Below are 15,456 nucleotides of genomic sequence, written 5' to 3' on the forward strand. Positions count from 1 at the left end.
TGCCCGACTCTGTGTTTAGGCCCAGGGACCGTGGATAAATACACAGACATGTTTGTGGATATTGTTGTAAGTGCATTTATTGACTTCAAGGCATTCACAACCCGCTAACCCCAAAGTTTAACCTTCACAAGTAAGTGCCAAACCCTAACACTAATGTAAAATGAATTATAAATACATTATAAAACTAATTCTTCAAAGAGAGACATTTAAATGACAGCCAAAATATTTTGACTTCTAAAAGACTGACACCTGAAAAAATTTTATGAATACTTAAAAAATGTATTTTCTTCCTTCTATAATCTTTGTAGTGTGCAGTGTGTGTTATTCAAACTTGACATTGTTACTAACACATCCTCACCATCATTTTCATTTTCTATGTAGTGATTTTGATCAAAACCACCTTTGAATGGTCTTCATATTAATAAAGGTTATGAGCATTTTCTAAGTCCTTCAGAAAAACCAGGGTTCAGTTAAAGACGTACATTTCATGTCCTTAAAAATGTTACTATTGTGCAGTGATCTGTCAGTGCATTTATATTAAGCAACTTCTCATCTATTTTCATTGTAAATGGCAGTGTCTGCTATTCCTGCACCACAGTAGAAAGAAACAATGACACACAGTTGATTGTTGACTTTTATGATACAATTAGACTGAAGCTGGAAGCTGCGTGGAGAACCCTGATTTTACTGAAATATCATTATTATTATGAGGGTTTTGATAGGATGTGTTTTTCTTACTTTAACCTTTCTTAGGTAGCATTAGGATCATCATATGATCATATGGTCTCATGAGTTGTCCTCTGTTACATGCTTTGTTTTTCAGAAACATTACTACCATTGTCTTGTGTATGTCACATGTACGGTCAGCTGTTTGTTGTGCTCATGTAAGATTTCTCAACTCTTACTTCTATCATATTTGTAAATTGCTTATATCACAGATTTGAACAAAATTAAATTAAGCCTGATTAATTCCAAAGACTAGGCTGTGTTTCTTTGGTTATAATAAGAAATCGTCTCATCTTCCTAAGTTTTTAATAAAACAGATTTCAAACATCCAGCCAGTTTTAGAAAGATTGCCTCTTCCTGTTTTTGCCTCCACGCCATTATAGACTGTATAGAAAAGATGGACATAGCCAGGAAACAGAAAGTGTTGGGTTTTTTCCACAGTCTCGAATTCATTATTTGCTGCACAGCAACATCTTGTCAATGATAAAGTAGTCACACCCTATCACTCAATTAATAAAAACTAAACTAAAATGAATAAATAAACACTGCAACCAAACAGAATTCAAAACAAAAAATAATAAAGACACAAAACTATTCTTGCTTTGACTCAAACCTTTAGCCTATATTTTGTTATACAAAAGAGATGAAAGTGAAATATAAAAAGAAGATAATAAACCTTTATTAAGATAATAAACCTTTATTATCTTCTTCACGTGCTACCTGAAGAGTCAAAGTTTCCAAAACTTTACAGGATTGGCCGAAGAATAATTAGTTCAAAAGGCCAGTCGTTACATCTGAGAACAGATAAATTCTTGAGGTGTTACATGCACTCCAGCTGTGTTTCATAACGATGCAGCAGAAAATAATTAAATTGCTGTGTTTTTAATCACATTTTTTTTCTTCTGTTTTGCTCCAAAATCTCTCATAAACAAGGATTTCGACCTGCTGCCCTTTTGCTGTCCTTGTCAGGACAATGATTAACTAATAACTGAGCTGTCCTATTGGTCCTCCCAACATGCTAAAAGAAGTCCAACAATAAACCAGGAGGTATCTGATCATATTAGGATCTCACCATGGACCTGAACACAGCAGCTTTCCTCCTTGGAGCTTTGCTCTGCAGTGGTAAGATATTCATCTTTGAATGATAATTATTAATAAATGTATCATAGCCATTGAAGAGGCAGTTGTTGGATTCACTGTGAGAGTGCCTCATCGATATGTATTAGGATCTTAAATGCAGAGTTTTTGTTCACACAGCCACATAAATGTAATGGAAACAGGTCAGAACAGACAGCATTGAATAATCAATTTAAAGCTAAACCTCATGTCTACAACTGATAGATGATGTTAACTGTGGGCTCAAAGCAAAGATGTTTTATATAATGGATGTAATGGATGGAATTTCTCTCAGCCCATCTATGGTCTAAAACGACCTTCTTTAGCTGTCTTTTATCTGATTGACTATCTCTTGCAAACAGAAGGTTTGAGTGGAGGTAGGCGGGGCTTCTATGCTAATAGACACACCTGTGTGGCTGTGATGACCAAAATAGAGATATCAACTCTCAATGCCATCATACAGAATGAAAAAATAGAAAAAAAAATCCTGAAACCTAGTGTTTAGAGGAATCGGAAGCGTGAATTTTTCCTTAGTAGGATCATTTGTAAATACATTGACATCCCCATTTGAAAATTTCGACATGCTTAATAAGAGTATCCACCAGTGTAACTAATAATGTAGACTTTCTGATTCAAGATTAGGTCAAATCAACAAAAGAAAGTGATTTTTCTTACATTTTTTATCCTATCTACCTTAATTACATCCCAGTAATGTAACAGAAGCTTAAATAATTTTGGAAATGTTCAGGCAAACAGCAAAGAATAAGCTAACAAATCAATCAGTTAATAAATAAAGCTTTGGGGGATTTTTTTTTTTGTGTGTGTATGATTGCAGTTGGTGCTACTGAGATAGAGGGCTACTCCAGAACTGAAGGGGCATGGATCCTCTCACTGAATAAACGAATGTATTCAGTCAGCACTTTGGCCGAATGTGCTACCAAATGCAACACTGAAACCCTCTTCACATGCAGGTAAGTTCATACCTCACACTCCCAATTGTTTTCATCTTGGGTATTAAACAGTGCGCACACACACTACATTTATATACATATGTACTTTTTTTAAAAACAGGACTTTTATGTATGATGAAAACGACAGCGAGTGCTGGACAGCAGCTGCAAACTCTAAAACAGAGAATATCATGCGCAGAAGAAACACAGCTTTATATGAAAAAAACGGTAATGATCTTCAAATTCCTGATATAAGTGATATAAGACTGAAATGTCTGTTTTTGCATTTTATTTTCTTTGTCTCTGGTGACTGTTCTACTCTGGTTTGTGTGATCTTTTTAGTTTTCCTAACATTGTGGTTAATTTTTAGCCAATGTGTCATGATCAATGATGTTTGGACTGTGTCTGCAAACACAGTGGAGCTGGATTGCAAGTTAAACACTACTGTGGTTCAATCTGATTGAATACAACACAATAGTAGAGTCCTGTTGTTTCTTTTTTCTTTTCTTTTCTAGAATATCTCTTAGAATGCGCAAATGGGATAGGAACAGATTACAGAGGAACAAAGTCCAGAACAAAATCAGAACAGGTCTGTCAGAGATGGGACGCAAGCTACCCACACAGGCCAAAGTATGTATTCAACTGATTTAACTTAACCATTTCTTATCTTTTTATTATTATTTTATTTCTATAGAACATTTAATAACAACAAAATGTTGGCCAAAGTGCTGTGCAAACATAAAAATTGCACAGTAACAAACGACATCAATAACAAACGACATCAATAACAAATAACGAATACCAGGTAACAGATGAGTAAGTAGATAGATAGTAACTCTCATGCAGTGTTGAAAGCCAATGAGTAAAAATGTGTTTTAAGATTGGATTTGAAAAGATTGACGGTCGGGGCCTTTCTAATGTGGAGAGGTAAATCATTCCACAATTTCAGCGCCACAACCGCAAACGTCCGGTCACCTCTGTGAACCAGTCTCGACTTAGATGTGACCAAGATCTAAGAGCTCTAAAGGGCATATAACGCTGCAGTAAGTCAGACAGATATTCTGGAGCCTGTCCATTCAGTGCTTTATAAGTCATCAATAAAATTTTGTATTTTATTGATTACATTAATTTTTGTTAATGTTTCTGCTGCAGTTTCACGCCACAGAGCCACCCACGAGCAGATCTGGAGTCCAACTTCTGCAGAAACCCTGATGGGGACAAAGGGGGACCCTGGTGTTACACCACTGACCCCCAGAAACGCTGGGAGCACTGCAACGTACCCAGCTGCTCTGGTAACACACACACACACACACACACACACACACACACACACACACACACACACACACACACACACACACACACACACACACACATATCTAATTATACTCTAGCAGCTATTTTACATTCAATGGTCTTCATTTGGTTTAATACTAATATATAATTTGGGACAACATTATCTGCTATCCATGGCCCAGCATATCAGATACATCAGGGATTTTCCTTCCCAGAGGAATGTATAGTCTGCAATGGTGAGGACTACAAAGGAAAAATCTCCACCACTGAAAACGGCTTCACCTGCCAACGCTGGGACTCTCAGAAACCTCACAACCATGACTACCATCCCAGCAGGTAAGTGCAAAACCTTTGTGAGTTTAACAAGCCTTTTCTGGATTACTTTCTGGATACTTCTTCTTATACTCTGTGCAGTCTACCACAAAAATATCTTGAGGAGAACTACTGCAGAAATCCAGATGGAGATCCCCGACCATGGTGCTTCACCACTAGCCCATCCAAACGGTGGGACTACTGCGCCATACCGCGCTGCAGTAAGTCTCCATTTTTAAATGTTTCCTCATTAATGAACCACAAAAAGGCTTTCACAGCTGTTGTTTGTTGCCCAGCGTGTTCTTCTGCAACACAATTAGCATGATGGTCATAAATTAAGAATGTCATGTGCAAGAGTTGTTGCAGACAAACAAATATATTCATGTTCCAATGAAACCAGACATTCAAACTTCATAGTTTTTGTTGCTCAATCTATTTACAGGCAGCAAAGTATTTAAATTCAGTTTATTCAAGTTCAACTAATGTTATAGTGACCTGCTATTTTAAGTACCATGATTAAATCCAATCAAGGTGCAGAGTTAAGCAGGCAACATTTATTTCAGGTGTTCTTTATTGATGGCAAAATCCCAATTCAGCAGCTTGTAGACAAAACACAACAGCCCATTCAGAAATCCATGTTGAATAAACATTGAAATATATATATTTAGATAAACTCAAGCTACCATCATCCACTGCCAGAAACTACTTAAAAGTATAAGTAAAATGAATAACAGAAAAGGAAGAATAGAACTAAAGGAGACTTTATGTAAATGAAGTTGTAAGAAAGTATAAAAGACAACAAAATACAGACAATATGCTTCACTTCTTTTTTTGCTGGATTGTACATGAAATACATCTTTTCTTCCGTCTTCAGCTGCTGAACCTTCCACCATTGTCCCAGAGGTCGACTGTGTCACCGGGGAAGGTGTAGCATACCGAGGAACAATTGCTGTAACTGAGTCTGGCAAAACGTGCCAGAGCTGGTCGGCTCAGGTGCCACATAAACACAACCAGTCCCCAGAAAACTACCCTTGCAAGTAAGAGCTGTATCCAGGAATTAATGTCCATCCTAACGTGGTGAACCAAATATTAGTGGGAGTTTTTGTCAATAGTTTTCAGCTCTAGTGTGTGTAGCACCTACGTGGAGTCATTACCTTGGTTATTAGGGTAATCGTGGCTCAAGAGTTGGCAGTTCGTCTTGTAAAATGAATAGTGGAATTGTAAAGCGCTTTGAGGGTCTTGAAAAGTGCGATATAAATGCAATCCATTATTATTATCCATTGGTACTGTATATGAGTAATTTTGGGCTAGTATCAGAAGATTAAGAACGACCCTTAGAGCTCTGGTACATGAACAGCAGAGGAACCAGACAAACACTGTTGTGTGGCTTAAAAGTACTTCAGTGATGTTAAGCCTTTTAAAAGAAATTTGTGAACAACACAGGATTACAACAGGTTTTAACAGAACTTCAAGTATAAAAATTTCCCCCAAAGTAGCAAAAAAATAGAATAAAAATAAAATTGTGAACAAGTAAAAGATTAGTCTTTTTAAGTTCAAATGTTACCGGTGGGGTCCATGACAAACGGATGTATTGCAACAGAGTCCGTCCGATGAGGAGTGTGTGTGTGTGATTGTCTGTAAACCACCGCCTCTGTTCAAAGATGGTCGCTCACAGTGGACATAGATGGCTTCTTTCACTCCTCTTTCAAACCATCTGTCCTCTCTGTCCAAAATGCCAATGTTCACATTTTGGACAGAGAGGACAGATGGTTTGAAAGAGGAGTGAAAGAAGCCATCTATGTCCACTGTGAGCGACCATCTTTGCGGGGGTTTACGACACCAACTCTCTGCCATCTATAATCCAGTTTTGAGATCCCTTCCCAGACGTCTTAACGCCCACTCACATCCTGGGCCATCTGACCTCAGGAATTCGCATGATAAGGTGGGGCCAGGTTTCACAATGAGCTCACCCGAAACTCTGGCTGATTGGGACCCACACCCAGTTTCACACCTTGGCTCAGGCGATTAGAGGATCATCAGGGGTCCTTTTGTCCCTCTGTGGGGGGTTACTCCCACTAGGTTTATATCTGGGACTCTCCACCATTTGACCTTAGAACTGAAGAAGCTTCTCGGATGAGAGGTGAAACGTCTTCAAGTAACTTAAAGAAGTCCAGATGCTTTTCTTTGCAAGCTCCTTTGACTTATTTTTATATTAAGTAAACACTGCATACTTTTTATTTAAAAAGAACTGTAAAAAGAACAAAAAAGAAAATGTTTAATATTACTTTACATTAGATGGTTTGAAATGTTCATTGAATTTATTCAGTAACATTTATGAGAAAAATATGAGAAAAGAAAGAAGAAATCTCTTCAAAATTATTTTTTCAGTGCAAATATGTTTTCATCTTCTTTGTCAGAGGTCTGGATAATAACTACTGTCGTAACCCCAACAATGAACTGATGCCCTGGTGCTACACAACTGACCCCAGCAAACGCTGGGAGTACTGCAACGTGCCACGGTGTGGGGTTGCACGCACACAAGGTATAGTGTTAGTTAATCTATCTCGTCCTTGTGTTTCAAAAATGAGTGAATCTCCCCCCTTTCAATATCCCTTGCTGCAGGTGATCCAGTGATCCCCCCAAATGAGGAAGACTGCTATGAAGGGAACGGTTTCAGTTATCGGGGCATAACATCAGAGACCATCAGTGGAAAAGAATGTCAAAGTTGGAGCTCCATGACTCCTCACAGACATTACAAAACTCCAGAAGCCTACCCTGATGCGTAAGTATTAAACACATTCAGTTTTTATGGCTAACACAACAGGATGACACAAGAGGATAAGACAGCTGACCTTGAGAGGGGGAAAAAATTATAAAAAAAAACCTATATTCTAACACAAACATGAACCAGGAATTCATCACTACATACAAGAAGAATGTTAGTATGCTGAAGATGTACCTTAAACCTATGTGGTAAAATCCATGAATTTTAATTTTTGAAAATTTTTAGCAGTCAGAATTCTGACTGGCAAAAAACCAAAAAACAAATTTTCCAACCCCAATTAGATCCATCTATTTATTAAGCCCCCTCTCTGGGCTTAACTCTATATGTAACTCTATAACTCTATAAAAATATCTTGTTTAATAGGTTGATGTCTTAAAGTTTCAGGGGCTTTTTTTTTTTTACAACAGGGACCTCAGAGGGAATCTGTGCAGGAACCCTGACGGGGACCAAGCTCCCTGGTGTTTCACTACAGACCCCGCAGTCCGCTGGGAGCACTGCAACTTGAAGAGATGCTCTGTCAGACCTTCAGAAGTCAGTTCTCCTCGGCCACACATCACCTCCATTGCCATCCAGACTCCACCGGAAAAAGGTGAATCAGCTTTAAGTGTCACATGTTGTGCTTCCTTGCCAGTTTGTTTGACCTTTCATTTACTTCCCCTGTTTCGCTGCGGCTGTTTTAGACTGCAAGATCGGAAATGGAGCGACATACCGAGGTCCAACCTCTGTTACTGCGAATGGTGTGACATGCCAGGCGTGGAGTTCTCAGACTCCTCACAGTCACATCAGCTTCACCCCAGAGACTCACCCCACCAAGGGTCTGGACGGCAATGTAAGTGCGTGGGTGTTGCAATAAAAACTCTTTGTGGTAAGAACAGATTTTTTTTCTAGCTTCTAACTTCTCTGTCCACTATCAGAGCTGCAGAAATCCAGACAACGATATAATTGGACCGTGGTGCTACACTACTGATAGGGACAGGATATGGGAACACTGCCAGATCCCTGACTGTGGTATATGAACATTGTTTGTGTTGGCATTCAGATTCAGTGTGTTTTATTTTAATTTGTTACCATCTACCAACCTTTTTAACCACTCTATCAGCATGAATGATGCTCAGTCTGAACTGCAGACTGTAGTAACCCTTGCTTTCTATTCACTCATCTCAACCTGGGTCTGATTCTATCCACATGTGTTCTGGTATTCTAACCATGTTAACAACAGTGAATATCTCACTTAGTTCAATGAGATTAGCAACTATCAAACAAATATTGTTTTGGTCAGAGAAATTCACACATTGTCTCAACAATAAAAAATCTCTGTCTCTATCTATGCTGCACCGCTCTATCATGCTACTATAAATCCCATTATTTAGAAGTGGAAATAGGACTAATACCTCTTTGCAGCTAGTAGGTGCCAGTGATGATAATAAATATTTTTTTCTCTTTGGACTTCAGATAATTAAAGATAAAGACAAATGGCAGTAAGTGAATGTGAAGAGCTGACTTGTTTGGGAGAGCCAAATCCTGTTCAGCTCTGCTGAGAATCCAGGCAGACAGAGTTGGAACTTTATTTTGATCGGCACACTATGTGCAAAGACACACAATCATACCATCATGGGAAAGATGGTAGTGGGCAGACTTTCTAAAGCCAGTGAGTGTAGTGATACAGGCCAGGTACACATATGAAAATATCCATCAGAGCAGGATCAACAACAAACCTAAAAATACTTCTCAGAACTGTTCAACAGTCTGTGCAGCTGTACTTCTGCTGCAGGTGTACCATGGCTTTTTGCAATTCAAACCAAAACAAATCACCCCAGACAAACAGATTAGGACTTGACTGAGATGATACCCACTGACCTCTAGCTATTTTCCACTCTGGAAAACAAAACACTTCTGTCCAGGCCTCAAACCCCATGTTTGTTCTCCCCAGTAGTGGTAAATACACAAAAGTAAAACTTAATTTAACAGTAAAAAATTGCTTACAAAAACACAAACCATTCGTATTTGTTAAATTATACCTAAATAGAAGGCATAGAGTGATGCTAAATGAGGCCATAAGAGCCAAAGCCAAACCAAAAGAGCAGAATCTCTTGATCTCAATAATGTGTGGAGACTGGAGCCTGTCCCAGATTTCAGAGGGTAAAAAGTGCAGGATTACCACATAGAGATGTCCAGTCTTTTTAATCTACAGTAACCTAAAATGCAATGGAACATGTTCACACAGCCAGCTGATGGATCCCAGCACATGACTTTGACACTGTGAGGCAATACATGGTGCTGCTGAATTATTGTCCAGCTAACCAAGACATGCTAGAGATACCAGATAAAATCCATTTAGTGAGTAAAATGGATTAATAAACCTATTTTTGTGCAAACTTTTCCATTGGCTTGTTGCTAATGAGACTATAAAGTTTAAAGTTTAAACTAATTCAGTGTTTTTGTTTCACTCATCTTCTGAGAATTCATGACAATGAACTACTGCTTTATAGTTGAAATGAAGTGCGGAACACCAGTAATCAAACCAAAACGTTGTTTTAGTCGTCTTGTCGGCGGCTGCGTGTCGAATCCTCACTCATGGCCCTGGCAAATCAGCCTCCGAACCAGGTGAGAAAATAACACCAAAAGGACTTACATTCATAATATAACATGTACAGAGTAATTTAAATACTTTTGACTGTTAACTGTAAATACTGTAAAGACTTGTTCTTGTAGTTATAGAAATAAATACATTGAATGTTAATAGTGATATGTTACAGTATTTTATATTGATTTTGGCCTGGGTTTTGTTTGTCTGTTCACTTTTTAGTTCATTTGTTTTTGAAAGCAAGCTGCTGCTGCATCTCGTCTGTACATTGTGAAACAAACACCTGTTTCTCTTTCTACTAGTATAGGAAAACATGTCTGCGGAGGAACTCTGATCGACCCTCAGTGGGTCCTTTCTGCTGCTCACTGCTTTGAGAGGTAGGAACAGGACCACCATTAACAATTAAAATCAAATTCTGCAATAACTCAAACAGTGATTGATTATTCCACCAGCTCCATTTGGCCTTCAGCCTACAAGGTATTCCTGGGTATCCACACGGAGAGAGGCAATGAGCCATCGAAACAAGAGAGGAGACTTGAGAAAATAGTAATGGGACCAAACAGAGCAGATATTGCTCTGCTTAAACTAGAGAGGTCAGTATGGGTCTAATCATCCTGGGTCAGCTATTAATGATATTACACAAACAACTTGGTGCAGATCTGAACTTTGATGTTAGCTAACCTGAAGGACTGAAGCATGGATGAAATATGTGTTTTTGAAAGTATTAACACTGAGACTCAGCTACCAGACTTGTTAGAAAACAGGCTCTCATACTTTAATCCAGCATACAGATACTGTCTATTAATTATTTAGTTATCCATCTGATATTACAATTATCACAATATCTATGAAAAGAAAGTGTGAAAAAAAAACCCAATAGTGCTATCAGTCAAATTCATCTATAATTAGCCGTGAATGGGTAGCACCGTCTATTACAGCTTGCTTATACTATCATAATAGTGGGGTAATAAGGTGGAAACGAGTAGCCAATAATGTGGAAGTAATGTATAAGTGTTATGTTGTATGAAGAGTAATCATACTGGAATAATATTACATTAAAATGTATGTAATTGTGTAATAATATAGGAGCAAAAGTATCCCCATGAGTTAAACCAATTAGCAATAGCTTAGTGACAAACTGGTAACAATATGATACATACTAGCAATAAAATGGTAACACCCATGCATTAAAATTGTTATATTATATTATGTGATATTAACTTATTTACATTTGGCTCAGTGTCCCAACCTTTTTGGAACGGAGTATGCAGAAAAATAAGTAACTTGTTGACACGAGTTTAATCTTGTGAATGCCATTAAAGATATTTGCATTTCTTTCAGCCCTGCTATAATAAATGATAACGTGCAGCCAGCTTGTCTCCCAGAAAAGGACTATATAGTTTCCAGTACAGCAGAGTGTTTTGTAACTGGATGGGGTGAGACTCAAGGTACGTCACATAGATGTGTGCTTTTTTTTTAATGTCTGTGGATCTTATTGTAATGACAGAGTAAAAACTGACTGATACAAACTGATACAAATCACACGTTTATGTGCTTTTAATCAAAGTTTGTTTGAAGCCACATCTGGTCCTCATAAACATAGGTGGGACATCAAGTAGGCAGGATTTTCTTGTTGATAATAGCCACTGTTTCACAAGTTTTATTTTCTTCTGTTTCATTTGAAGTTAGTTTTTTCCTAACAAAGATGTATTAGTGCTATAGTGATACCCATTCACATCTTTTTCTAGCATTTTTGTTCTTGATTAAAGAAAATGTTTAAAACAAATGTTTGAAATGTTTTCACAGTTGCTTTACAACTCATGATACACTGTAAGCTGAAAAACTCATTCGCACACTTTAGAAATGCCAATGTAGAGATGATTGACACAGAAGGAAAATCATTGAGTGCAATGAAAACCTTTCACCAGCAAGTGGCAGGATTTGAACAATAAGCTTTACTGTGGCTCTATATCGACCAGCAATAATTACTATTTTTGAACATAATTTCTAATTAATGATTCTTTGTTAATTAAACACATTACATCTTGGACAGGGAGGTTTAGCAGTTTGGTCAACTCCACTGTACATGTATTGCTACACATCTTATGATGATGGCCATGAGGAGGAGGAAGGTAATTGCACACAGGTGTGTTGGCAGGTACAGGAGGCGATGGTGTCCTGAAAGAAGAGGGTTTTCCGATTATCGAGAACAAGGTGTGTAATCTACCAGAATACCTGAATGGCAGAGTTCAAAACAACGAGATGTGTGCCGGATATATCGAGGGAGGAGCGGACAGCTGCCGGGTATGAAAAACACAAACCTATGAAAACTGGGGAATGTTTATAAAATGTGTGTGTTTTACTTCATCTTACTGACCTGACATATTTTAATAGATTTCCAGAAACTAATGACTGAAAAAATCAGATATATAAATGTTTCATTTGTTTACAACAGTTCAACATAGAATTTAGTAATAGTAATAATGTTTCTATAGTAAATTCAAACAGTTAATTATTCTCCACCCATCCATCCATCCATCCATCTTCATCCGCTTTGTCCGAGGCCGGGTCGCGGGGGCAGCAGCCTAAGCAAAGAGGCCCAGACCTCCCTCTCCCCAGCCACCTCCTCCAGCTTATCCGGGGGAACACCAAGGCGTTCCCAGGCCAGCCGAGAGATATAATCTCTCCAGCGTGTCCTGGGTCTGCCCCGGGGCCTCCTCCCAGTGGGACATGCCTGGAACACCTCACCCAGGAGGTGCCCAGGGGGCATCCTTGTCAGATGCCCGAACCACCTCAGCTGGCTCCTTTCGATGTGGAGCAGCAGCTGCTCTACTCTGAGCCCCTCCCGGATGGTCGAACTTCTCACCCTATCTCTAAGGGAGAGGCCAGCCACCCTTCGGAGGAAGCTCATTTCCGCCGCTTGTATTCATGATCTCGTTCTTTCGGTCACTACCCACAGCTCGTGGCCATAGGTGAGGGTAGGGACGTAGATCGACCGGTAAATCGAGAGCTTCGCTTTTACACTCAGCTCCCTCTTCACCACGACGGACCGGTGCAGCGTCTGCATTACTGCAGCTGCAGCCCCAATCCGTCTGTCGATCTCCGGCTCCCTTCTCCCATCACTCGCGAACAAGACCCCAAGATACTTGAACTCCTCCACTTGGGGCAGGAACTCATCCCCGACCCGGAGTGGACACTCCACCCTTTTCCGGCTGAGAACCATGGCCTCAGATTTGGAGGTGCTGATCCTCATTCCCGCTGCTTCACACTCGGCTGCGAACCGTTCCAGTGCGAGCTGGAGGCCCTCACCCGATGAAGCCAACAGAACCACATCATCTGCAAAAATCAGAGATGAGATTCTGAGGCCACCAAAGCGAAAGCCCTCCGCCACTTGGCTGCGCCTAGAAATCCTGTCCATAAAAATTATGAACAGAACCGGAGACAAAGGGCAGCCCTGGCGGAGCCCATCACCCACCGGGAACGAGTCCGACTTATTGCCGGCAATGCGAACCAAGCTCTTGCAACGGTTGTATAGGGATCGAATGGCCCGTTAATGTAATTTAATATAAACTCAAAGATGCTTTGACATTTGTGAAATTTACAGATAAAATGACCAAAATCAAATAACTTGCATGTGGAACTGTACAATAATCCAATACTTGGAAAAATCTGATTGTATAACAGGTAATTTATGCTTTTGATATGAATGTTTAATTATATTAAATAAAACCTGTTAGTCCAGCTAAAACTACACATACTTGTTTTAACTTTTTACATCCGTTCTTCCATATGTGGTTTATACAGTAAGGATTTTCTGAGTACATTAACATTCCAAGTCGTAGCTTTAATATGAATAGGTTTACATCAACATAGAAAGAACTGTGTGGGGAAAATGGCAGTTTTAACATGGCGTACCCAGTTGCAAGGGTTTGTTGCAGGGATATGTTGTCCTTGAAAAAGAAAATTAAAAAGAGCTCACTCATAGTTTGACATCTTTCAAGCTGAAGTTGTCAAACAGTATGAGGAGTAATGATGTGGCTATGCAAATGAAAAATATAAGAATCAAATATTATGAATTTGCTTTCTTACACATGCATTTGGGGAAAACCGGCTTGGGCTATATTCCACAGCTGTCCTTTCTTACATGTAGCACTCAACAGGCAAGCAGTTTCAAATACTGAAAATTCTTCAAGTGTGTGAGGTGAAAGAGCTGCTTTGATGGAGCATACAGAAAGCAGTAAACTCACTTTGGTGAATGCAGTGGTCAGCTGTTTGTGTCATTCAAACATCAATTTCACTCGAGCAACAAACAGACTTTTCACTATTTAGCTGGGAGGTTAAAGATCAGACATTTTTTGTCAGGTGATTCTGCAAAAGTTCACAGAGGAAGTTCTTTGGTTTGCCAGAGTTATTGGGGTTCTTTCCAGAAAATTATTATAGAAATGTTGGAGAATTTCAGTCAACCCGAGTAGCACAATTTAAAGACAAAGATCAAAGGTTATTTGCATGGCTGCAAAGAGTGTCATCAACACTCCTGAGGATTTAAGTAAACACTTGACTTTGTCTATTGTGTGTTAAAAAGGCTAAACAGCACACATCACTTTCAGTATTGGCACAAACATATTTTGATTAAACATACACATTCATTAGACATGGAAACATGGAAAAACAAGCCCAAATATTTACAGTGTGGACTGTAGACATAGAAAATTTGTGTTGCTTCTAAAATGGATGGGAAATAACTAAATACGAATGTTTTGTTTTTGTAGTTTCAGGTATTTGGCTTATTTCCTGAGCCATTCTCACTTTTACCCCCATCATTTTAACACAAATATGTTTACTTTCTAAGAAAGAGATTTTTAATATTCCAAATAGTTTGTTTATTTGGCAAATATGCACTAGTTTATTGCTTACACAATAATGCAGAAAAAACCCAACTTCCTTCGTGTTTCCTGCTCTTTTTTAGGCTGGTTTCAGCAGCTGTTAACTTATTATTATTTCTACACATGTGTTCTCCTCCTGTAGGGTGACAGCGGTGGTCCTCTGGTGTGCTATGAGCAGAACAAGTTCGTCGTGCAGGGTGTCACATCGTGGGGTCTGGGCTGCGCCAATGCCATGAAACCTGGTGTCTACGCTCGAGTGTCTAAGTTTAAGGACTGGATAGACACAACCATCAAAGCCAACTAAAAGCTATCATCTGCAGTGTGTTTACTGAGGATGTCTTAACCTGTATATATTGTTCTGCTCTGGCAATGATTGACTTCATGACATGGAGTTTTTCGGTTTTCTATTCTCTCCTGAAGTGGATAGACTAAAAGCAGAGCAGCTTACTGGTTTCAAAAGCAATGAAAATGTTTCTGTAACAGGTTAAACTTTTTTTTTTTTTTTTTTTTTTTAGAAGCCATGCTTTACAGAAAATGCATTACAAATCTACTTCTTTGTGGTTACATTGAGTGAAATACAAGATAAAGATTCAGTTGTTGTTTCCTACTTGATTGTGTGTGACTTAATTTAGTTTTAAGACATTCCTACAGTTTAACCAATTGGTGTGTGTTATCTGTCTTCATAGATAAAGCTGGGTGTCATCAGCATAGCAGTTAAAATGTATACTATGCCTTCTGATGATACTGCCCAAGGGAAGCATGTATAAGCAGAATTGCTCCTAGCACAGAATCCTGTGGAAATCC

General features: G+C 38.9%; 1 protein-coding gene across 2 annotated transcripts; it reads left to right on the forward strand.

Moving 5' to 3' along the window:
• The first annotated feature begins 1,790 nt into the window (after positions 1-1,790).
• Positions 1,791-15,197, forward strand: LOC146652593 (plasminogen-like). 2 transcript variants are annotated; one of them, XM_085381562.1, is made up of 19 exons: positions 1,791-1,848; positions 2,678-2,813; positions 2,914-3,020; positions 3,308-3,422; positions 3,945-4,084; positions 4,271-4,424; positions 4,503-4,621; positions 5,275-5,437; positions 6,818-6,942; positions 7,023-7,182; positions 7,593-7,774; positions 7,866-8,014; positions 8,100-8,193; positions 9,724-9,789; positions 10,077-10,146; positions 10,222-10,362; positions 11,111-11,217; positions 11,928-12,073; positions 14,795-15,197. In XM_085381562.1, the coding sequence occupies exons 1-19, from the start codon at positions 1,800-1,802 to the stop codon at positions 14,954-14,956; spliced, it is 2,385 nt and encodes a 794-aa protein (XP_085237688.1). In that variant the 5' UTR covers positions 1,791-1,799; the 3' UTR covers positions 14,957-15,197. The 2 variants fall into 2 exon arrangements, with proteins under 2 accessions (XP_085237688.1, XP_085237687.1); XM_085381561.1 differs by having other exon boundaries at positions 9,675-9,789; positions 10,072-10,146; positions 14,795-15,196.
• The last annotated feature ends 259 nt before the right edge of the window (positions 15,198-15,456 follow it).

Source organism: Rhamphochromis longiceps, linkage group LG15, assembly GCF_057381845.1.
Source record: "Rhamphochromis longiceps isolate RC_006_pf linkage group LG15, R_longiceps_female_GT1.1, whole genome shotgun sequence".
Lineage (NCBI taxonomy): Eukaryota > Metazoa > Chordata > Actinopteri > Cichliformes > Cichlidae > Rhamphochromis > Rhamphochromis longiceps.

Excerpts from the sequence above, each read along its gene's own strand:
- LOC146652593 (XM_085381561.1), top strand. The coding sequence starts at position 1,800 with ATGGACCTGAACACAGCAGCTTTCCTCCTTGGAGCTTTGCTCTGCAGT. Across the intron at positions 2,814-2,913 it reads GAAACCCTCTTCACATGCAG|GACTTTTATGTATGATGAAA; the intron begins GTAAGTTCATAC and ends TTTTAAAAACAG. Across the intron at positions 3,423-3,944 it reads AGCTACCCACACAGGCCAAA|TTTCACGCCACAGAGCCACC; the intron begins GTATGTATTCAA and ends TTTCTGCTGCAG.